The sequence below is a fragment of the Chiloscyllium plagiosum genome, unplaced genomic scaffold (genome assembly GCF_037043375.1).
Source record: "Chiloscyllium plagiosum isolate Xiang-an unplaced genomic scaffold, Cpla_swu_hap1 HiC_scaffold_10, whole genome shotgun sequence".
Lineage (NCBI taxonomy): Eukaryota > Metazoa > Chordata > Chondrichthyes > Orectolobiformes > Hemiscylliidae > Chiloscyllium > Chiloscyllium plagiosum.
The window spans coordinates 102,716,668-102,741,032 of record NW_028270148.1 but is presented as its reverse complement, the minus strand read 5'-3'; the positions used below and the strand labels follow the sequence as shown (position 1 = coordinate 102,741,032).

The 24,365-nt window shown below is 38.0% G+C and overlaps 1 protein-coding gene across 6 annotated transcripts in view; it reads left to right on the top strand.

Annotated features, from left to right (window-relative positions):
* ralgapa2 (Ral GTPase activating protein catalytic subunit alpha 2) overlaps positions 1-24,365 on the top strand; it is a 562,522-nt gene that overhangs the window by 220,590 nt on the left and 317,567 nt on the right. For all 6 annotated transcript variants that reach the window (XR_015758519.1, XM_043696530.2, XM_043696527.2 and 3 more), the window contains 7 exons: positions 7,387-7,515; positions 9,392-9,520; positions 16,660-16,718; positions 19,495-19,603; positions 21,118-21,228; positions 21,370-21,438; positions 21,535-21,672. Coding sequence is in view for 5 of the 6 variants with exons in the window: in XM_043696530.2 (XP_043552465.2) it covers positions 7,387-7,515; positions 9,392-9,520; positions 16,660-16,718; positions 19,495-19,603; positions 21,118-21,228; positions 21,370-21,438; positions 21,535-21,672 (744 nt within the window). In the remaining variant the exon portion in view is untranslated. The remainder of the gene's footprint in view (positions 1-7,386; positions 7,516-9,391; positions 9,521-16,659; positions 16,719-19,494; positions 19,604-21,117; positions 21,229-21,369; positions 21,439-21,534; positions 21,673-24,365) is intronic.

Here is a 24,365-nt window from a genome sequence, read left to right as displayed (position 1 = left end):
CGAAAATCTGATTAAAACAAAATGATGTCTGTTGATTTCTATAACCCACATTATTTGAAAGAATAACTTGTTACAATGTTATTGTCTTGAAGAAAAACAATGCTGCACATTTTGGTTAATCTCTTGATTTTCCTTTGTTTGCTGTTAATCTACGTGTATAGCTATAAACTTCATTATGTTTTGGGTTAAAAAGAAATTTGGGTTTTGAATACTGGTATGTGTTTTACAAGATTCATCAAGGACTGAGGAAGAGGCTGAGATTTGGAGGTCCAAGTTTGCGAGAGGTGCCAATCAGATTGCACAGGAAAGGATGTTAAAACGAATGTTGCAAAGCTCAACATCATTGTCACATTGTGGGGACCTATCAATGTTAAAGCAAAACAATGTTAAACAGGACAATGTTGAAGAAGAACTTAGAGTACAAGTAGGATAAAGTCCTTTCTATGGTGTAGGTGGAGGAGGAAAGCAGCTTTTGGCTGACTCTCCCTGTCCTGTTTCTGAAGCTGACAGTTTGTAGTTGGAATCAAATGCTAATGCAGTGACATCCCTCTTGCGTATAGGCAAATACATTCTGATTTAGGCACATAAACCTGTGTAGTAGTTAAGTATATTAATAGCTGAGGTGCTTTTATATGTCTCTCTCTCTCTTACAACCTACCAAAAGTGGTGTCACCTTTGTTTTCTAAAAGCTAGGCAAGCTGTCTTAGCACTTAATGCAGCTGCTGCCTTGCATGCTACAAAGCAAATTCAGTTTTGTACTGTTGACCTTTTTCTTACCCTGAGGCAGCAGTAGATAGCATCAGAATTATTCAATCCTGTGACACATGAAGGTTTACAATCCATCTGTTTGTAAGGATATGAGTCTTCAGTTGGTTATATATATTATCCATTGCCATTCGAATCCAAGCAGTTGAAAGTGATTTTGAAAAGAAAGCTATTTCTTCAGCTGCAGAAGAATCATGGGATGGAAGTACTCATTGTACCTGGCAGCTGCTGTCAGGGTTAGTATGAAACCAGGAGAACGAATCTTTTCCAACTTAAAATTTAAAAAAAAGACAATTTTTTTTCATTACCTTTTTGATGGGCACTGTTTGCAAGGCCACAATCTTCTGTTTCTATGTGCTTTATTAAACTTAGGGAGATTCCATTTCCAAGAGGAATTATAAAACAGCTGCCAGGCATAACAACACATAACAGGAAACTATAGCTTATTTGAAATGGCCACACTGCCTGAAAAGCAGGCTGGCCCAATATTGGGTGGAGCTCTCTTTCAGGCGTCCCTAGGACACAGATGTCAGTCCTTGAAATTGGCCTCTTACATCCATTTTGCAGCAAACACAGAAGAATACAAAGTCAGTTTTTACACTTAAGTTTTTAAAGTTTAAATATATTATCTTCTTCAAGTCTATTTTATTATAAAATAATCTGGGTTGGGCAGCAACATGAATTTAAGGTAGCAAAGTTTAATGTCAGAATGATCTATTTCCGCTTTTCTTTGTACATTAACACACTTTTAAATTTGACTTCGTGGAGGTATTAAGAATGTTAGCTGACACAGTGCACATAACACTGCTGAAGTTTTAGAACCACCCGTGGAAAAAATAATGTCCAAGAGATTTATAGAGCTGGAGGTGATTGCAAAACTGACCGGGAAGAAGGCTGGGAATGATAAATTAAAGGCATTAAGAGATAGAAAATCATTGAAGTGTTACAAAGCTATTGTGATGGCAACAGCAGTAACTTTTACAATGCCATTAACAGTTTTACATCTGAGCTTCTCAGAGTGCTGAAGCTGGCTCGGAGGCAATGGTACAATAGAGTCTGGAGGATAGCACGAGAGAAAATTTTCAGCAACTGGACTGAAAAGAAAAGGGCGCAGGATGGAGGAACGTACTGGATAATGTTTTGGATTGGTAGTATGTTATTAGTGATGGAGAGGATAAAGAGTTGGAAATTCAACTCATGGTTGAACAGCACACTGAGGTTGCACCTGAGACATTGGACAATGAGGGGAATGATGGGAGTTAGTGTCAGCAGCCAAAGATATTAACTCCTGTTTCACTAATATTTAACATGCATAACTAACTGCTCTTTCAAACTGGATGTCATGGATCAGTAGAGAACATTAAGAAACATGGTTAAGAAGTAGAACTGGTTGTCATATCTGTGGATGATTTCACTGAAGAATAGCATGCAGATGAGGGAAGGACTAAGGATTTTTGGGAACTGATAAGGCAATAGTGCATGAATGGGTGGAAAAGCTGTTGCTAGAGTTAATCTAGCTATATAATGTGCCAGAGTGGAACCAAGTCAGGATATCCCTAGTAAACCGGATCATAGAGGAAAACTGTGGTATTTCATAGCTATTTCAAAATCTGAGAGAGAGTAAGGAGAACAAATTCATTCCCCATGGTCAGTGCTTTTTAGTTTGTGTTCTTGGTTAAGGTGGTTTCTGTACTTCAGGTGTGCAGAAACAAATTAGAGGGAGTCAGAACTGGAATGCCAGATAATTGAGAAGTTGGGGTTGAGCTGATTCTGAGCAAGATCAAAGATTTTGAGGGTGAGTTATTTTCAGGAATTAATGAGGGTTTAGAAAATAGTTACTGTGCCGAATTGAAAAGGAATGTTCAACATGTCTGCTTTCATTAGTGCTAGGAAAATGCCATTGAGGGAGTAGTATGGTAGTTTCATGGATGTAGTGACTATGCTGATGAATTAATACAGCATTCTGAAGTTTGCTTGTTTTGTCTGATTGTGCAGAATAGGTGAAGTGCTATAATTGAATGCTGTATGACTCTTGAATGGTCAACAGTAGCATTTGAGCAACAAGATGACAGTTCAATTAAATCAATTAACTCACTTTTACTGGATACTGAAATACATATATCTGTAAATGTTTGACATTGCTTTATTCTTAGGACTCTAGTAATATTTATTTGAATGTCCTGATAGTTTTAGCATTGAGCTTCATCAGTTAATTTGTATTTGATAAATAGAAGGTATTGGATAATACTTTGTAGGAAAAATGAATCACTACCAGAACAACTTTTTATATAGAATAGCTTTACTCAAAATGCCTTTTAAAAGAAACAACTCTACTATTTTAGATATGATTGCTAATTAAAATGGTTGATAATTTTGTAATACACAGCTAAAGAGTCCATTATATGTATTTTTGTCAATACCATTGTGTAGACTGTCAGACAGCAATGGATAAGAGCTTTTTAATTTCTACAGGTTACAGACACAGTTGTACATGGAAAATAATGTTTAATAATAAATTGGTGATGAATGAGAGCTCCAACAGCACTTTATCCTTACCTTTGCTGAGAACATGTTTTGCCTGAATTACTTGCAACCCCCCCCAACATGTTTTGCATTACCCTTTTGCTCCTGTGGTGGGAGGAGCTTCAACTCCATCTAGCCACACACCCACTGTTATGGCCCTCCCATTTTTCACACCATGTTAAAGCTTTGAACTGTCGGTTATTTTCCAGAAATATATACACATGATGTCATGGTGTTAATTATACATACGGTGAGGTTTTTCTACTTCATTAGCTCTCTTTGACCTAAATGAAACAAACAGTGCACTCATATAATGCTGCATTTCAAATAAGTGAGCAAAATCATTTTTCAAATGGAATGAAAGGATTGTCGGAGTAACCAAGTGCACTCACCAACTGCTTTTTGCTACCACCATATGTTTTCACTACTGCTTGCATTTCTGCAAGCACTGTGTACAAAGCATTCAATTAAAGTGATTCATTTACCAGGTAGCAGGCAGCCTGCACAGTTCATATTTACTGAACTGTGCTTTAAAAAGGAAGAAAAACATGCCTGTATTTGAATTAGTTGATTTTTATGGTCCTGCTGATAAAGGGCAGATGTTCTCATCTTGCAGTTTTCCCAGATTGTGGCTCTCAGACAGGTCTGAAGTTAGGTCAGACTACCTAAGGTAACTGGAATATCTGTTTGCTAAAGCTGCACTATCTACCCCTTTTCATGAATGCTCTTCCTGCTTGATGTTTTCGCATATTAAGTATTAGTTGCAATTTTCATTTTTTAACATTTTTATCACAACACTAAGATGTCACAGTTCTGATGATGAAAAGGCAGCAACAGAAGGTTTTTAGTGTTTCATTTTTTCCCCCTGCGCTGAGCTTTGGTTAATTGATTTTCTGTAACTTGTTAACAGAATTTTGCTCGAGCTCCAAGGCGAGCCCAAAGTTTTGGAATTTGGCAATTAGATTACCCCCAACTGGGTATTCTCTGTTTTTCTGTGTTAAAATTAGTAAGCATGCGATATATATGAAGTCAGTGAAATTTGTGTTCATTTCGAAGTGATAAATATCTGAAAGCATTAGTACCTTTGACTCACTTATAATATTAAAGTGCTGCATTTTAAAAAAATAACTTATTGTGTGAAAACATGGTAGAAAATAATTGTGTATACAGTTCATTTTTTTGTTCTTAACTTGCTTCGTGACTCAAATTGAATAAATTTTAATCCAGGGTAAATATTTTGAAGTTGGTCAATCTTGTTAGATTCAGCGGTGTCTGCTCAGAAAGAAGTTTAGTCTCTGAAGGTGTTTGGAAACTGATTTGTGAGATGATCAATGCTGATCTGACAATTATATCTGCATTGCCTTATTCAGTAACAGCTGTGATCCAGCACCTTTTAATGTAACAAAATATTCTAGGAAGCTTCAAGGGTGTAATCAGTCAAAAGTTGACAACAAGCTAAAGAAGGGGGCGTTAGCTTAACCAAAGAGGTATATTTTTAAGTGGTCTCTTAAAAGAGGACAGTGGTCTGGAAAGGCAAAGAGGTTGAGGAAGAAATTCCAGAATCTAGGTTTCAATGACAGAAAGTCTGGCTGCCATTGTTGTGAGGAGAAGAATTTTGAGGCTGCATGAGTTGAACAAATACAGAAATCTGGTGAAGATTGCAGAGATTGGCAGAATAAGGTCATGAGTGTTGGAACATAATGTTAAGGACTTAAAAATGAAAGGTTTGATAGATTGGAAATCACTGCAGAATGTTGAGAGTGATAATTGAACAAAACTCAGCATGAATCAGGATGCAGGTGCAAATTTTTATACTTATGGAGGGTGGAAAATGCTTGTTGACTCAGCATTGCAGAAGTTAATGTCAGAAGGTATTAAAAGTGTAGACAAACAGTCCAAGGTAGAGGTTGGATGAGTAATTAAATGAATGTGGAAGCAAGTGGACTTTGTGTTAAAGAAAATATGGGTTTGAAAACTTAATCCCAGGTCAAATAAGATGAGACAATTCTGATGTATAGTAGAATATTCAAAGAAATTATCCCTTAATTTTTTTTCCAGTGCAACAGCTAATATCCCTTCTATTCATAGAGTCATATAGCATGGAAACACACTCTTTGGTCCATTTAGTCCACACTGGCCGTGTTCCCAAACTAAACTAGTCCCATCTCCCTACATTTGGCCCATATCCCTCCAAACCCTTCATATTCATTACCTATCTAAATGGCTTTTGAATGTTGTAACTGTACCTGCATCCACCCTTCCTCTGCATAAAAAAAAAACAAATTGCTCTTGATGTTGTTTTTACATCTTTCTCCTCTCATCTTAAAAATATGCCATCTAGTTTTGAACTCTCCCATCCTAGGGTAAAGATCATTTCTCTTCACCTTATCTATACCCTTCATGATTTTATAAACCTCTTAAGGACACCCCTCAACTTCCTATACTTCAATGAATAAAGTCCCAGTCTATCCAGCCCATCCTTATAACTCAAGCCCTCTAGTTCCAGCAACACGCTGGTAAATCTTTTCTGAACCCCCTCCAGTTTAATAGTATTCTTCCTATAACAGGGTGACCGGAACTGCAAGCAGTACTCCAGAAGAGTCCTGTACAACCTCAGTATGATATTTCAACTCCTATACTTAAAAGGTCTGAGCAATGAAGGCAAGCATGGTAAATGCCTTCTTCATCACCCTGTATACCTGTGATGCAAATTTCAAAGAATTATGTACCTGAACCCCTAGGTTTCTGTTCTACAGCATGACCCAGGGGCCTACCATTAAGTGTACAAATCTTGCCCTTCTTTGTTTTACTAGGATGCAATATATAGCATTTAGCCAAATTAAACACCATCTGCCACCTTTCAGACTTGATAAGCTGAAGGGGATCTCTAAATCCCCTCTGTACTATGATTGGTATGATTCTATGATAGTGGGTAAAGATTGCCCTTTTTGAATATATAAAATTAATCCAGTGCAGCCAAAAGCACTTGTTTAAACAAGTTCTTATGGTAACTTGCTGTTGTCAAACGTGAGCAGGACAAGACCACACCTTTCAAATTGTTTCACACTAAACTCTTAGTTTCTGCAAAATTAACTATAATGTATTCCAGGACATCAGTTTATTTTCATTCTTTGTATGCTGCTTAAAGGTATATTATAAAGTCTTATTTTTAAAACCAGTAATTTGTGTGCAGATATTGTGTGTCGAATCTCAATGGTGATCTGTGAGAATCTTGAACATTCTAAATTAATGTTTAAAATATTTTTTCTAAAACCAACGTGAATGTACTGTTCACTGGGAAAATGACTTATGGTCACCTTTTTACAGCTTGGGTTTCTGGTATCATTTTTAAAAAGCAGCATATGTCAACAGATATGAATTCCCATCTGTTCCTCTGTTGCTTAATACCAGAAATCTAACAACAATGGTCCAGGACAATGCATGGCTGTGTTTGTAATTACAGGTGTGATGTAAAAAATGACACATTAATCAGCCTCTTTATCATAAAGATAGATCTTTTGTTCTGTCCTATAGTCAGCATTTGTTTTGTACTTGTTTTATGAGTAGGATCCATCTGCTACCTGAGAGAATGTTTAATTTTGAAATCCAATAACTCAAATGATTCAACCTGGTTTAAAAATTAACCATCAGAAACATGTTCAAATGCCAACTGTCAAAAGGAATGTGAAAAAAAAGCCTGTTTATCTTTTTGGATATAACCCACAATGAAGAACAGAGGCTTTTAAAATTAAATTTGACTTTTTTAAATATACTGTAGTATATCAATTTTCATGCAAATTTGTGAAGCTAATCCTTGTGTTTCAATGTTTTCTGTTAACATATCAGATCTTACAAAAGTCAAAAACCGGCAAAAGCCACATTTCTTCAGTAATTGCAAACATTTACTTGCTGTTGAGCAGAAGAATATTTTCTATATAGTTACTTCAATCCAGCCAATTAAATTATGTTGCAATATATTTCTGTGCTTCACAGTCCATTTTAAATATTCGATTTCTGGATTATTCTAAATATTTGTGATGATAATTGCTCATCAGTCTAGTTTTCTAAAACTTTATTTTCTTCTTCAACTAAAACTAGGATGTGCTGAACGTACTCACCAAACATTGTTCACCCCGCTTCTTTTTAATTGGTTTACCTGGTTTCACTATGATGGTTGGAGATTTCATCACTGTTGCAACCCAAGTCCTCAATTCAGACATGGTGGATGTGAGTATGACTGTTTTGTTATGGGGACTCCAATGGTTAATAGCTTTGGATTTCTGCACTCAAACAGGTGTTTGTTCATTAGTGTAACATGAGACAGATTGCTCAGTGCCGATACTGTGCCATCAAATGTGTGAACTGCACTAGCATAAAGGTGTTTCATCAGAAAGCAAGAATGAGACAGTGTATATTCAGGAGTACTGCTTTCACAAAAAAGATTTATAAATCTTAGCATCTATATATTTCTAAATAGGATTGTATGAAGCCTGAATGTTTATTGTTTAGAGTAGTTGCAGCACAAATTAAGATGCTTCAAGGACTTAGGTCCAAGCCAGTTATCCTGAGCACCTTCATATAGTGATGTCTCCTCACTTTTATCCCATATCCCTGCAATTTTTTTCTTTTGATTTTCTAATGTTGGTTTGAAAATCTTCCTTCAATATCCTCTGCAGTAATCTGTTCTGGCTCCTAAACATTTGCTGTTTTGGGAAAATGGTCTTTTTGACTTTTTAAACTTTCGTCTTTAAATTGGTGTCGTCAGATTCTTGATCCTTCCATCAATAGGAAAAGTTTATTCCTGTCTACTCTGTCTAGACATGCCATGAATTTGAATGTCTCTTATTTCCTCTTTATCTTTTCTAAAGAAACTGTTCCAGCTTTTCCAATCTATCCTAATGACTGAAGGCAAAGGTAGATGCTTTCAGTACCTCATTTAGTACCTTGGCCATAGTCCTTACCTCCATCTGTAAATTTCATTTTGGTCTGTAATAAACCCCACTCCTCTTTTTGCCACTTCATTATTTACATTAGATTAGGTTCCCTACAGTGTGGAAACAGGCCCTTCAAGTTCACACCAACCCTCTGAAGAGTTGCACCTAACACGATGGGCAATTTAGCATGGCTAATTCACCTGACCTGCACATCTTTAGACTGTGGGAGGAAACCGGAGCGCCCGGAGGAAACCCGCGCAGACGCAGGAGAACGTGTAAACTCCACAAAGACAGTTGCCCAAGTCTGGAATCGAACCTGGATCCCTGGCACTGTGAGGCAGCAGTGCTAACTACTGTGCCATCGTGCCGCCCCAAATTTATATGTCAATAGAATACATCTGGATTCCCTTTTAATTATTTTGCAATTCAGCCAATTCTCAATTTGACAATTTTGTTAATTGTGTCAGAGGGACTTTGCCTTTTTCTCCTTCATGCATTTTGATTGTACCCAAATCATGCTTTCTTTTAAGGCAGTCCATTGTTCAATTACAATTCAATTTGCCTGCAGATCTTAATTCCAGTTTACCTGGGTCAGATCTGTTCTTTCTCCATTAGAATTGGTGGTCTCCTGATTAATTCTTATTTACTCCGGATTGCCCTTTTCCATAATCATTGACTCGTAAATGATTATTAATATTGTGGGCGGCACGGTGGCACAGTGGTTAGCACTGCTGCCTCACAGCGCCAGAGACCCGGGTTCAATACCCGCCTCAGGCGACTGACTGTGTGGAGTTTGCACGTTCTCCCTGTGTCTGCGTGAGTTTCCTCCGGATGCTCCGGTTTCCTCCCACAGTCCAAAGATGTGCAGGTCAGGTGAATTGGCCATGCTAAATTGCCCGTAGTGTTAGGTAAGGGGTAAATGTAAATGTATATGTAGGGGTAGGGGTATGGGTGGGTTGCGCTTCGGCGGGGCGGTGTGGACTTGTTGGGTCGAAGGGCCTGTTTCCACATTGTAAGTAATCTAATCTAATCTAATCTAATATTGATGCACTTCAAAACAAGATAGTGCTTGTGGCATGAGATGCAGTAAGGATATACCTGTGTTATCTGTGTATTGCTCGACCAAATTGTTCTGGTGTTCGTTTTAAAATATCTGATATATTCCCTAGGCGCCGAGATATGAAGCACAGATTCTTCTTGGGTCTCTGGTCTGTTTTCCTAATTTGTACCAACAGATGTCACTGTTACAGCCTGTGTCTGGTGCTGCTGACATCATCACAGGGAATGAAGATATCAAGGTAATGCAGGTTAACTGACTGGAACGGAGAAAAAGTTTATGTGCCAAACATTTTGACTGCAGTCTTAATTAGTGTTAGAGACAAATTTGTTTATGTTGCTGTGACTAACGAGACATGTACTCTTAAACTTCTGTTTAAGTCAGATATGATCCTTGCAATTCTTAAAATTACATCTTGGTAAATTTCTTTGCAGCTGTAGAAATCATTCACTTTGGAGAAGCAGCTCCCCATTTTAACTGGCAGACTGCAAACTATTTATGTGTCAAATCTTACGGCTATATCTACAGGCTTTGGCCAGGTGGACCACAATCCTCCTGTAAATGCCACTTCTCTATTAAACATTTGGGTGTTGATTGCTTTTACCTGGTTCGATTTGTAACTATCTAGTTCTAGCCAGATGATTTTCGTAATGACTTGTGTACCCATTTCCTCCTCTCATCTGCATGCTGTCCTTCTAAAAGCATTTATATCCAACATATTTGCTGATACCTAACTCTACTGCACCACATCCACTCTTGATCCCTCCACTGCCTCTAGGTTGTTCCACTTGTTATCTAGCATCCAATAGTTTCTGTCAATTAAGTATTAGAGGAAGACCAAAACTATATTTTTGGGTGCAAACTCCATTCCCTAGCTAATGATTCCATGATTTGTTTTAGATGAAACTAGGTTATTCACAATCTTGCTGATAGATTGGACCCTGAACTGAGCTTTTGCCCCATATCATTTTTGCATATGAGCAATTCAACAAATATTCTGTTGCCTAAACTAATGTACTACTGAAACTTTCATCCATTTTACTTTTCAACTTCAATATTCCATAACTTGCCTTACTACCCTGCTTTCTTCTTCCCTTCGTGGTTGAACTGACCTAAAACAATGCGCAGGTCAGGTGAATTGGTCATGCTAAATTGTCCGTAGTGTTAGGTGAAGGGGTAAATGTAGGGGAATGGGTCTGGGTGGGTTGCGCTTCGGTGGGTCGGTGTGGACTTGTTGGGCCGAAGGGCCTGTTTCCACACTGTAAGTAATCTTAAAAAAAAACCTAGCTGCCTGTATCTTAACTTGCACCAAGCCCTGTTCACTGATCCACTCAGTGCCAGTAATGCCTTCAATTTAAATTCTCAGGTGTGATTGAATCTTTGCATCATTGTTCAATGGCTTTGCATCTCATTAGCCCTCAAATCCTCTCCAATTCTGCCCTTTTCCGCAACTTTAAGTTTCATCAGTGCTCCCTTGGCAGCCATGTCTTCGTTGCCAAGGATCTGAAATTCCCTCCCAAGGTGGGATCACAAGTCATTACAAAAATCATCTGGCTATAACTAGATAGCTAAAAAATTTTGCCTGTAAGCTCCTTAAAACATACTCCTCTAATGAACCTTTTCTCCATCTGATCTAGGATTCCGTTCTGGTGTCATTGTGATTGGCATTTGGAACATTGAATGCAGTTTTGGTCTCCTTAATGTAAGGAAGGATATTCTGGTTATTGAGGGAGTGCAGTAATAATTACTGGACTAATTCCTAGGATATCAGGACTGACAAATGAAGAGAGGCAGGATTGGTAAGGTCTATTGGGAAGAATGTGTGTGTGGGGGGTGGGGTGCTGTCATAGAAACCTATAAAATTCTAACAGGGTTGAACATGGTAGGTGCAGGGAAGATGTTCTCATTGACCAAAACCAGTGTTCACAATCAAAAGATGGGGAGTAGACCTCCTATGACAGATGAGAAGTTTTTTCATCCAGAGAGTGGTAAATATATGGAATTCTCTGCCACAAAACTTGGTTGAGGCAAAAACATTTAAATTTTTAAAGAAGGGGTTAAATATATATTTTTAGTGCTAAGAGAATCAAAGGCTTAAGGAGAAAGCAGGAACAGGGTACTGATTCCAATGATTAGCCCTGATCATGTTGAGTGTTAGAGCAGGGTTGAATGCCCTTCTCCTGCTCCAATGTTCTGTGTAATGATCCCATGAAGTGCTTTATGATGCTTCACCACATTCAAAATACGTGGTTATTCAGTGTTTTTAAGTAGGAATTGAGCTATCTTAAGGAAACCAATATCGTGCAGCAGATCAGAAGATTAATGTTAGAAGTTGAGGGACTACTACAGTATGGATGTTGCAGAGATTTAAAGAGGCAAAGCATGTGCCATACCTGTACTAAATTTGTAAGATTGCAAGACCAGAAGAGCAGCTGTGCAAGGAGCAAAATCTCCAGATGTGGAAAGATGAAAGTTTATTTCCATAATATAATGACAAAACTGTGAACTTTACATCAAATACTGTAAAGTTCAGTGACCTCCTTCTATTATTCCTCAAACACTCTTGTGCTGTGCATGACACACCTTTGCACGGTGCAGTTTCTTTAAGATGGTTGCACATGCATGCATGTTAAAAAGGTTGCTCCTTGCGTATAACCTGCTTTGGTGTTGCAATTGGCTGATTTATTATGTGGTTAACAATGCAGCTTGGATGAAACATTGCCAGATTGATCCTACCTCTTCAAATGAAATTCTTTGTTCTGAGTGACAGGATGAAACTCTTTTGCATAGACAGCATGTTAGAAGTTTAGAGATTGCCTAGACTTTCCCGCTGGTACATTCACTCCCATAAGTGGTCTAACCATCTTGTGTTCAATAGTGTACCAAGTATTTAACTACACAGTAGGGAGTCTTGAACACAATGATAATGCAAGATCAAAACTGAATATTACATGTATTGCTGTGCCTGTGTTTGCACTTGTTCAATCTCTCTGCAAGTGGGTATTGAAACACTTGATGTGAATTGTTAAGTTGTTTTATTTCACAGTAAGCCAACAAACATATAATGTAATAGTGAAAGCAAATTGCACTTAACTTCATCACAATTTTATCCTTGAAAGTTAAATAAAAATAGTCATCCACATGCTCCATCTCTCTTTTGGGTTTACCTCTTTTAAATATCTTTCTTTTAGACTAATAATTTAAAAAGATCAATTTTTTAGTTCCTATTTTCTGCCAGGTTCCATTGTCTAAAGACTTGACTTCAGCTTTTCATTGCCCTTTGTCTTTCAATCCAATGGGAAGTCAGAGTTTCTAATTTCTTCTCTTTCGTGACCTACCAGAAGGATTGTTAGTAAAACCTACTACCTTCCCTCAGTCTTTAAGGCATGCATTTTAAAGAAGACATCTGATTAGGATGATCATCACAGTGAATGGTTTTTTGGGGATGATCACAGTAGGCAGGGTGCAGTGACTGTGCAAGTTAAGATCAGGTGGGAGAGCAAAGGGGTCGTTGATGGAGAATTGAGAGCAGAAAGTGGGGCTGTGGGGACAGAGTGGATATTAAGGCTGGTGAAGTGGACTAATCACAGGAAAGCTTAGACTTGCAAGCAGTGTTCCAACCCCGGCCCAAAAACAGCACTCTAAAGCTACTGAGCTCATAGATCCAATTGTATTTTCTGAAGCTCAGGAAATCAAACCTGCTATTGTTTAAGAAAAAAAAAAATCGGTTAAAGTTATGGAATATTGCTTCATTTGAATGTTTCTGACCAGTCTCTTAAGAGGAGATTGGTCATCTATCTTTCACTCTTCTTCAGGTGGATATGTTCAAGTGTGATTTTGTTCCTGTTTCAAACTTGTAACTTTTTTTACTTTCCATCTGAACCACAAAGTGATCCCTCTGACTTCAGTTCATGTTCAACACCTGAATTATGATGTACTTTTAATATTAGGAGAAATAACTTTGAAAATATGACCCATATAATAAAGATACAACGGAGATCGACAAGAGAAGCAGAAAACATATAACAAGTGGAGAGTGAAATGAATGCAGGCTGAAAAACATGTTTCAGTTTTGAAGGAATGAGACTCCACACTTGTAAAATTAAATTTTCTGAGCCAGAGTGGTAATTATGACTAATAATGGTGTTAAACCTCTTATACCTGAATGCAGCAGTTCTAACATGTTCTGCTGTGCTTTGTGTGTAACTCGTGAGTACCATCAGCCTCACCATTGTCAAAAAAGAATTTATTGAGTTTATAAGTCCTGAAACAGATAAAACCAAATCGCTGGAGAAACTTGGCAGATCTAGCAGCATTGATGGAGATGTAAACATATATACCATTTTGGGCCCTTCTGAAGAAGGGTAGCCAACTCCGAAACATTAACTCTGTTTTCTTTCCATAGAGTTTCTCGAGCAATTTCTGTTTTTGCTTCAGACTTCCAACATTCACAACTCTTCGCCTTTTTAAAAAAGATATTGCCTCTTAATTTTGGTTTCTCCTTACACCGCATGAATCTTGAGATTTAACTTACTTTTTTGTATTTGTTTCAATTATTTTCCATAATACATTGAGAAAATTATAGTTATAGTTTAGTTTAGTAAGATTTTAGTTCCTCATTTACTCTTGCTGTCCATGCAGAATAAATGAAATAGTTACACATTATCTCTGACTTCAACTAAATTTATACAATGCCTACCTTCTTTGCTGCAGCAGTCAACCTATTGAGCCTATGTTGGCTGTCTTCAATTTGTACCATTCTCCTGTTATTTGAGGTTCATTGTTTCAGATATCTAATTCACTTTGAAAGATATCATGGACTCTTTCTCTGGAGCCAAATCCAAAATGTTTGGAAATCAAGTCTTGAGTTTAAAAATGTTGGGTTTGAGGGCAACTAGTTAGAGAACTTTTCCATTTAAAGTAAAAGGTAATCTCATGGGAGTAACATTCAGAAATCCTCAGTCTAGTAAATAAAATCTTCTATCTCGCATGGGCTAGCCAATCAACTTTCTTTAAAAGTTTAATTAAAGACCATGACAGATTAAATGCTTTCAGATCACCTGCAATTGAGACTGAACTTCGACTGAAATTCAGCTGCATGCACATGATTCCTCTCTCAACATAATGTAAGAGGTTCAGAGACCTGACAGTAAATTTTGAGCAAGAAGACATTTAATCCAATGGTATTCAGCTAGGTCCCTATTAAACAAGTGTTATTTTATAAAAGAAGACAGTTTATCCTTGTTAGTTTTGCTTTTCTCCAACTTCTTGTGACTGCTCTTCTCTCTCCTAGTCTGCTTAAAATTTGGGTGCAGAACCTCTCCAAATTTATTCTTTTTCTCCCCTACTCTCATGAAAGGATATCCTCTTGTTATATTCAGATCTTATGTTCGGTTCTTGTTATCAGTTTGGCAATACTTGCATTAATTGCCAATTGTGACCGTGATCCATGGTCACTTCCCAAAATCGTTCCAACCCAACCAGCATATTCTGAGTACATTAAGAATCCATACCAGGAGTTTATACAAATAAAACATCAAGAAATATTCATAGCACACAAATGTATCAAAAGCATGAAAGATACAAGAAGTATAAAAAGGCTCCAATTTCCAGCATTTGCCAAGTGTAAAATATGCTCAGGACTCAGTGTCAGATACTTGATGAAACTAAAAACTGTGGGAACTTCAATTTGACTCCAGTCTCCCAGTTCATCACCATTCGTAGTTCCCATTTCAGGCTAGCTATCCATATTAGAAACCCCATTCTTCCACTTCTTCCAAGCAATACCTTTCCCTATCACTTCCCTCCTCTCACTGTAATCTGATCTCATCTAATGGTTTGTTTTTATTTTAGATATGTTTAGTGCTTTGTTTGTTGTTTTAGACTGGTATGTGAAGAAAGTTGATTCAGTTTGGCAATCAGTACAAATTGAAGAGTATTAGTAATAAGTTATAATGAGTTTTTTTTCCCCTGCTGTTCGTTATGATTGCCCTTAAAGTTTTCCATTTCTCCATTGGCAGGGTTGGAATGAGATTGTATTAAGATTTTTCCATTGCATTGCAATGTGCCAAATTTATCTCCAAATTGGCAGAAATGTATTTTTTAATTTCATTAATAGGTTTATTTTATATCTTAAATATTTTTGAATTTTAGTAAGGAATCTCGCATAGTAGGTTTTATATGGTACACAGTACAGCAGTACTTTAGTTTTAATCAAACATTTCACCTTTGCAGGAAAAATAAGTGATGTCAGGAACTGACAATACCTGGTAACTATCAGAAATGAATATTTGTTTATTTCTGTCTTTTAAGAATTGTTAGCAGAATGTTTTTATCCAATCAAAGGCTGTGGTCGTTTTGACAAGGCCAACATTTTTGCCTTTGAAAAGTTGGTGGTGAGCAGTCTTCTTAACTTGCTTTTGTCAAAATGATGAAGGTATCCCACCGTACCATTGAAGTTACTGGATATTGTCACAGTGGAAAAATGACAACATATTTCAGATGTTGTGTGACTTGGAAGGAAAGTTGGAGATTATGTTGTTCCATACAGCTGCTGCCCTGTATTTTTGGGTGGTAGAGGTTGCAAGTGCAGGAGGTTTTTTAGAAATCTCGTCAAACTGTGGCATTATCCCAAGTTATGAGTTTAAAAAAATAAATGGAAATCTCTATAATGGTTCAATCCACTAATGCTACTGTGTTTTTATTTTGTATAATGTTTTTATGGGTGTTTTATATTGATGTGCTCAGGTGATAAGGTGGACAATGTTTTATTACTGACATTTTAATTTGGAAAAACTATTGAACTATGAATGTTAGTGTGTCCTCAGGATTTCCATTAACTTCACATGTTTATGAAAGAAATTACAGAAATAACTTTGAAATGAAATTTTTACTCTAAAAAGTATGATTTTCATCATAGGATTTTAATCAAGTTAGTGGTCATTAATGCACTTTACAGTTTTAAGTGATTTGATCTGTCAAATAATTGCCTTCAGTTATGTGCTTTTAAGCAGGCATCTGTTCTTTGCACATTTGCCTGCTTAATGTCAATTGCTTCCTTCAAAGCACTTTTCCTTAAAATGACTTTTTTTTAAGTCTCATTCACTGTGTATTTACCTTTTGGCAAGAATGCTAACCGCTGATGCCTGCAAATGGACCAGACTTTCAATATGCTATATTTGTTTCTAATTTTAAAAATATGTTTTTTATTTTACTCTCCCATTTTTTTGCTGATGTATTTTTTTAACAAAGGGCTATTGTGTTCTTCAAATATTCTGACTAACCTTCACATGGAGTTTTAAGTACAATATTGCTGTATCTGCATGTAAAATAATCCAAAAGTGTTGTACTAAAATATTGTTGTAATCTGATCAATTTTAGGATTACTTGATAAATATTCTGATAAAAAATGCAAGGAATGAAACCTGTGAGACTGCACGGTAAGTGTTTTTTAAAAACGTAGATACCTTTTAAAGAAAGTGGAAGTAAGAAATATTAAGGAGTATTTGTTTCACTGAAACCTTTGTTGAGTTTAATATTTGTTCTTGGTGAAATTTATTTTCTCACAGTGACATTTTGCAACTTCTGATAGTAATACACACACTTTACAATAGCTAGTAGACTTCTAATTTAGGTTTGTCATGAAAATTCTAACTTTTTTCCAATTGTCATCTTTTATAACAGTAAATTAAGTTATTTAAATGGACAAGAAATGTGTTTGCATGGTTTTATCCAGTAAAAATTTCTGTGAAGCCATAGGTATGGTTATAATATTGCTTTAACCCCATGTGGATATTTTTATAGAAGAAATCTTATTATGTTCATATAATACAAAATCATAGCACAGGAGGAGGCCATATGAACTGCTCGTGTCCACACTAATTCTCTGTAAAAATAATTCACCGACTGCCACTTCACTGCATTCTCCCAGTGAACCTGCATATTCTTTATTGTCAGATAATAATCTGTTTCTGTTTTGAATGGCTGAATTGAACATGTTGCCAACAGTCTCAGGTGTTTAGATCCTAAACACTGAAGGCAAAAATATTGTTCCCCCTCGTGAGTTTGAAAATGACCATCAAATCTGCTCCCAGTATTCCCTTCGTCAGGAATGCCAGGCCAACATCTCTAATCTGTTGATGTAACCTAAGTAACCTCATCCCTAGAACCATTTGCATGAATCTTCTTGGCTTTCTAATGCCCTCAGATCCTCCCTAACTTGAGGCACATACAGATAATTCACTTCATTTCTACATATTTACTTAACGAATACCTGCTAACGTTTGAGTATCAAAGTGTAAAGCACTCCTTATGAAATTAAAAAGCAGCACTTATTTTGCTTTTATCATACTAATTTATGAACAAAAATATAAATAAGATTAAAGTGCCTGTATATATGATGCAAAAATGAGTGTTGAGATCACATTGAATTGAATTTATTGTCACGTGTACCGAAGCACAGTGAAAAGCTTTATCTTGCAAGCAATACTGGCAGATCACAGAGATAAGTAGCATAGATAAGTAAATAATAGGTAAATAACGGCAAAAACAAAAACATAGATACAGACGAATGTTAAGAGTTTGAGAGTCCATTCAGTATTCTAACAACAATAGGGTAGGAACTGTTACGAAACCGGCTGGTGCGCGTGTTCAGGTTTCTGTACCTTCTCCCTAATGGTAGAGGTTGTAGAAAGGCATTGCCAGGGTGGGATGGATCTTTGATAATGCTGGCGGCCTTCTGTTGACAGGGGACCTGGTAGATGGATTCTGTAGGTGAGAAGTTTGCCTTTGTGATTGTCCAGGCCGAATTCACCAGTATCTGTAACACTCTCCGATCCTGAATGGTACAGTTGCCATACCAGATAGTGATACATCTAGACAGAATGCTCTCGATGGTGCACCTATAAAAGTTGGCAAGGGTATTCACTGTCATGCCAAATTTCCTCAGCTGCCTGAGGAAGAAGAGACATTGTTGGGCCTTTGTAACCAGTGGGTCCACATGAAGAGTCCAAGGAAGCTTGTTGTGGATGACCACTTCCATGGCCTTGACACACTCCACTCGTTCCACCTCTATGTTGTTAATATATAGAGGGGCATGAGTAACTCATTATGATTTCCTTGGTTTTGCTGGCATTGAGAGCTAGGTTGTTCTCAGTGCACCATTTTTCCAGGTCTTCCACCTCCCGTCCGTAGTCTGTTTCGTCGCCATCTGAGTTTTGACCGACTATGGTGATGTCATCAGCGAAATGGCATTCGTCTGATATTTGGCGACGCAGTCATGGGTATACAGTGAGTACAATAGGGGGCTGAGTACGCAGCCCTGGGGACGGGGGGGCACTGCAGTGTTGAGTGTTAGTGAGGATGAAATATTGTCCCCAATCTTCATTGATTGTGGCCTGTGGGTCAGTAAACTGAGGATCCAGTTGCAGAGAGTGGGGTAAGAACATTGCATTTCCTAATGGTAAACAAAATATTAGCCAAATATGGACTCTCAATGAGGTTCATGCAGCGCATGCACAAAAAATTGAGAACATTGCATTAGCACTACATTCATTTTCAGCAATGTTGAAAGATTGATTAGAAGCATAAATTTCTACTGTGTGGAAGCATGCCATTCAGCTCATCAAGTCCACATGAACCTCTGAAGAGCATCCCACTTCCCTATCTCATCCCTATGTCCCTACCTTTCCCCAAAATCCAACTAGCCTGCACATCTCTGGGTACTGTGCGTTTTAGCATAGTTAATCCACCTAACCTGTACATCCTGGACTGTGGGAGGAAACCGGAGCACCCAGAGGAAACGCACACAGACACTGAGAATGTGCAAACTGCACACACTTAGTTTCCCAAGGGTGGAATCGAACTCTGGTCCCTGGTGCTTTAAAGCAGAGTTAACCACTGAGCCAATGTGCCCGTGGATTAGGATTGAATTGATGTGGAGTGTGTTTAATTGCCTCATTCCTCTGAGTTTGTAATTTCCACAGTGATGATGTGAAGAAGTATCTGAGTAAAACTTTAGTAATTTGCCATGTAAGAGCAAAAATTGTGGCTCAATGCATCTTCTAACAGTTGAGATTACCCACTCATTATTTTGGCCACGTGAGGTGAGTGGTTTAAGAAGACTTGAAGTATAGAAAAGGAAAAGTGAATGTTGAAAATTTTCAAAAGACAGCATTCAATCAAATCTGATAAAATGTTTCTACTTTTTTGATTTAGATGTATAGCGATGTGTAGTCTTGGAATCTGGATTAGTGAAGAGCTGGTGCAGTGCACAAACCATCCACAGCTCCAAGATGCACTGAACGTGTTAGGTGTGACACTGAAGGTAATGGCATTCTTTCTGGTGTAATATGCTTATTTAAAGGTGAACTTAAGAACAAACAAACAAAACCAAATCAAACTGTATCCCTCTGTTCTTTTGGTCGTGTGTGGTGTTTCAGCGGCTAGATTAAAATTCAGTTTACCATTGGAAAACAAAGATGTGGGAAAATTAACTTTTTAACTAATATTGAGAGTCAGCATTTGTGATAACTATTCCAATATTTCTGTTCCTGTGAAACAATGTCATTATGTTTCATAGCATTGGAAGCATGTTTGATGATCAGTCATTTCAAATATGTTAAGAAATTGCTTCTCAAATGAAAAGATGAATATTTTAGAGATCCAACTGAATCTATCTTAGATAGAATTCAAGTGAAATGCATAAGGTATTGAGCAATAGGAATCCTCACTGAATGTGTGTGCAATTTTTTAATTCTCTCTCATTTTAAATAAAAGCCTAATTAAGCAACTGTCGGGCTTGATATATACTTTGTCAGGTTTTCAACAAAAACGTAATGAATGATCAAATTATTACAGTTGAAAATTGGACTCAATTCCCACATTAGTTAAATTACTGATATGCAGATGTAGAATTATCTTTGATTTGAGGGTAGAATGTTGTGTGAAGCTGATCGTATATTGGAAATTAATATTTGATGATAGACATTGAAGTGTAGATGTCTTGTATGACCCAAAAATCATGGCCATCACTTGGGCATCAGTAATAACAAATATTTAACAATGATTATTGTCAAGCTATTTTCTTTGAGGATATTCATCTGGCTGATGTGTTTTTTATCTTCTTAACACAGTTTATATGAAATGATAGGTTTGATATATTTTCTAGTGTTCTTTGAGTTAACATTCACACAAAGTATTCTTTTTACATCTTTTTAAATATTTCATTGTATAATAAGCCTTGTATTTTTAGTTTTTAATTGACAGTCTTCTGAAGCAAAACTTACTTAACTTGAATATAATATTTTTTCTACATGTCTCAAAGCCAGCTATCTACAAACTAACACCATCTGAAAACTAGATTTAATTGTAATGTGCTATACATCAATTTTCAATATAATCAAGTAAAACTTTAAAAAAAACTGAACAATGCTGTAATGATTCAGTTTGACACCAGACCAGTCATCCACTTAACTGCTCATGCTCTCTCTGTTTCTGTGCTGTGAGCAATCTTTGACCGCACCTGACCCAACTTGCCTCAAACTGACCAAGTTTTTGGATTAGTGGTGCTGGAAGAGCACAGCAGTTCAGGCAGCATCCAACTGCTGTGCTCTTCCAGCACCACTAATCCAAAATCTGGTTTCTAGCATCTGCAGTCATTGTTTTTACCTAGTTTTTTATCAAACTGACCAAGGACTGGTATCACCCAGTCCAAAGTCTGGGCACAGCATCAGCCATGACGTGCTTGGTTTTGAGATAAGGTTACATTGTAGTGATCAGATATTTCTCGTGTAAAATAATTTTGATATATTTCTTTACTGTCTTCTGGTTTGTCTCCAGTTTTCAAACAAACTGGTTGCTGAAGTGGCATGTGACATGCTAAAGCTATTGGTTATTCACATGGAGCGTCTTGAGAAGTATGAATCACAGCTCCCCAAAAAAATTGCTGAGGTAAATTGCTTTCTTTCAAGATTGAGGGTTTGAGGGTATGACAACCATGCCAGCTTTCTGTACTAATTAAAACAATAAATATGAACAAAATATGTATATATTGTGTGCCTTCGTATAAATGTAAATTACTTTTTAATGCAGATCCTTGTGGCTACTATTGCATTTCTGCTGCCAAGTGCAGAACACTCATCTGTTGATGCGGATAAACGGGTGAGCTTGAGGATATGTTACCATTATTTAATTGCATGGCACAGCTTATGATTATAAGTAATGCACAACACTGCATTATATTTTCTTCCTTTTTAGTTAATAGTATCTCTGTTGCTCTGCCTCTTGGATTGGTGCATGGCAATGTCAGTGGAGGCACTACTGGAACCTATTAGTGCAACCTTGATGGAAGACCAAATGGCACGCAAAGCACCTTTACTTGACTATGTCTACAGGGTATGTATATCTTTATTACCTGACTTGAAATAAGTTTAGAACTTCTGCATGAAAGCATTTCGTTCATTGTCGAAAGTAAGAGATTATTGAAAATGGCAGTCATATTAAATGATTTCATTAACATCATATATAATAATAAATGACCCCAACAAATTACAATCATGACTTGATTACCTGTCTTATTTTCAATGGTTTATTTAAGGTATAAATATTCTAATACTTTGCAACAAAATCAGAATTTGTTGGAAAACTTCAGCAGGTCTAGAAGCATTTGTGGAGAGAAAGTAGAGCTCATGTTTTGGTAACCTGTGTATTTCCAGCAATGTTTGATTTTGTTTCTGATTTCCAGTATCCACAGTTCTTTGGTTTTTCTATTTGGCCTAATACTTAGCAAAATTGTTATGCGTCACTCGGGTAGCATACTGGAAATTAATCATTTTTATTCCCAGTGATGTCACAATAATTAAGTGTTTCAAAAAGTTTTCTAAGTTCTCCAACTTATCTGTATTCTCAACCAATGGAGCATGGAACAGAATTCTCTACTTAACAAGAATTGCACTCCATTACAAATGAATAATATCTATCTACCCATAAATGATAATGAACCATCAACATGTTTCTCTACTCGTTAAATGAAGATGGTGGCGGTGGAGTAGGCAGCATCCAGGCTCCTGTGCCCGAGCTTGCCCTCTTTGTCCGCTTTTTCTTCTTCTTTGTCTTTTTTCCCCTTTTTTTAACTCTGTTTTATTACTTTTTATTCAAACTTACCTGATAAAGAGAGTTCTTCAGCAGGAGGTCAGCTTTGACAGGCTCTGGAATGGCATTGATGTCTTCAGAGGCAGCATGGCTACAGCGTCAGCCGGCCTGTGAAGTCTGGAGCAGGGCTAATGCTTCCACATGGAGTGGACCCCTGGCAGCAGCATGCCATGGGCAGATGTCCATTCTGGGCACTTTGCCAGCGGCATGGCATGGTTTGGGAAGCCCAAAGTGGCAACTCTGGTGGCATGGTGTGGACTGGTGTAGCCATGTATAGCTGGAGAAGGAAAAGTTGGATTTTCTTTGTTATCTTGCTTTACTTTTTATTTTATCTTAAGTCAATGTGAATGGCACCATGCATGGTGATGGTGCACACTTTTCACTATTTTAAGTAGAATACATGTGGCAGTAAATGATTCAATTCAAAGCTTGTAACCCCCTTACAGTCTTTCTCTGTCAGTTTCTCTGTGCCTCTCTCTGTCTCTCTTCTCCTCCCTCTCCTCCGACTAACCCAAACTCCAGTTGTGGCCACATTAGTATCTTATATTATTTCATTCTCTTGTGTTCTGTATCTCTGCCGTTGAAGGAGAGCATTCCATAGGCCTTCTTTACAATCTTATCTACCTGTACTGCTACCCTTAGGGACCTGTGCACTTGCATCTCAATGTATCTGTCATCTACTCGTCTCAATGTATTCCTGTTTATTGCATAGTCCTATTTACTGTTTGACCTCCCTAAGTGCATTATCTCACACCTATCAGAGTTGAATTCCCTATGCCACTTTTGTGCCCAATCCACTAACCTGTCCTCCAGGAAATTACTTACATTATTCAGGCACAGTAGAATTAGTTCTACATGGAGAACCTGGATGACAAAGGACTATGCAACTCTTCTAAGCCTTATCCCTTGTCTTTCCACTGCTTTTCTGTATACTTCTTCTCTTCAGTTGCTCATTGTACAACTGCTGGCATAGGCTGCTATCTCATGATTACGCAGCTACGTAGCACACAGCAGACCAACTTCAATCTTGACACCACTCTGCTAAGGATAGCAGTACAGGTAGATAAGATTGTAAAGAAGGCCTATGGAATGCTCTCCTTCAACGGCAGAGATACAGAACACACCAGATGGCCTCCTTCTTTAGAGACCACAATTTCCCTTCCCATGTGGTTAAAGATGCCCTCCAACGCATCTCGTCCACGTCCCGCACCTCCGCCCTCAGACCCCACCGCTCCAACCGTAACAAGGACAGAACGCCCATGGTGCTCACCTTCCACCCTACCAACCTTCGCATAAACCAAATCATCCGCCGACACTTCCGCCACCTCCAAAAAGACCCCACCACCAGGGATATATTTCCTTCCCCACCCCTTTCCGCCTTCCGCAAAGACCGCTCCCTCCGTGACTACCTGGTCAGGTCCACGCCCCCCTACAAACCACCCTCCCATCCTGGCACCTTCCCCTGCCACCGCAGGAATTGCAAAACCTGCGCCCACACATCCTCCCTCACCTCCATCCAAGGCCCTAAAGGAGCCTTCCACATCCATCAAAGTTTTACCTGCACATCCACCAATATCATTTATTGTATCCGTTGCTCCCGATGCGGTCTCCTCTGCATTGGGGAGACTGGACGCCTCTTAGCAGAGCGCTTTAGGGAACATCTCCGGGACACCCGTACCAATCAACCACACTGCCCTGTGGCCCGACATTTCAACTCCCCCTCCCACTCTGCCGAGGACATGGAGGTCCTGGGCCTCCTTCACCGCCGCTACTTTCTCCCCACCCACACCCTCCTCTAGCTTATGTCTCCACCCTTCAGGCTCTCTGCCTTTATTCCTGATGAAGGTCTTTTGTCCAAAACGTCGATTTTACTGCTCCTCGGATGCTGCCTGAACTGCTGTGCTCTTCTAGCACTGCTAATCCAGAAGATAGTCAAT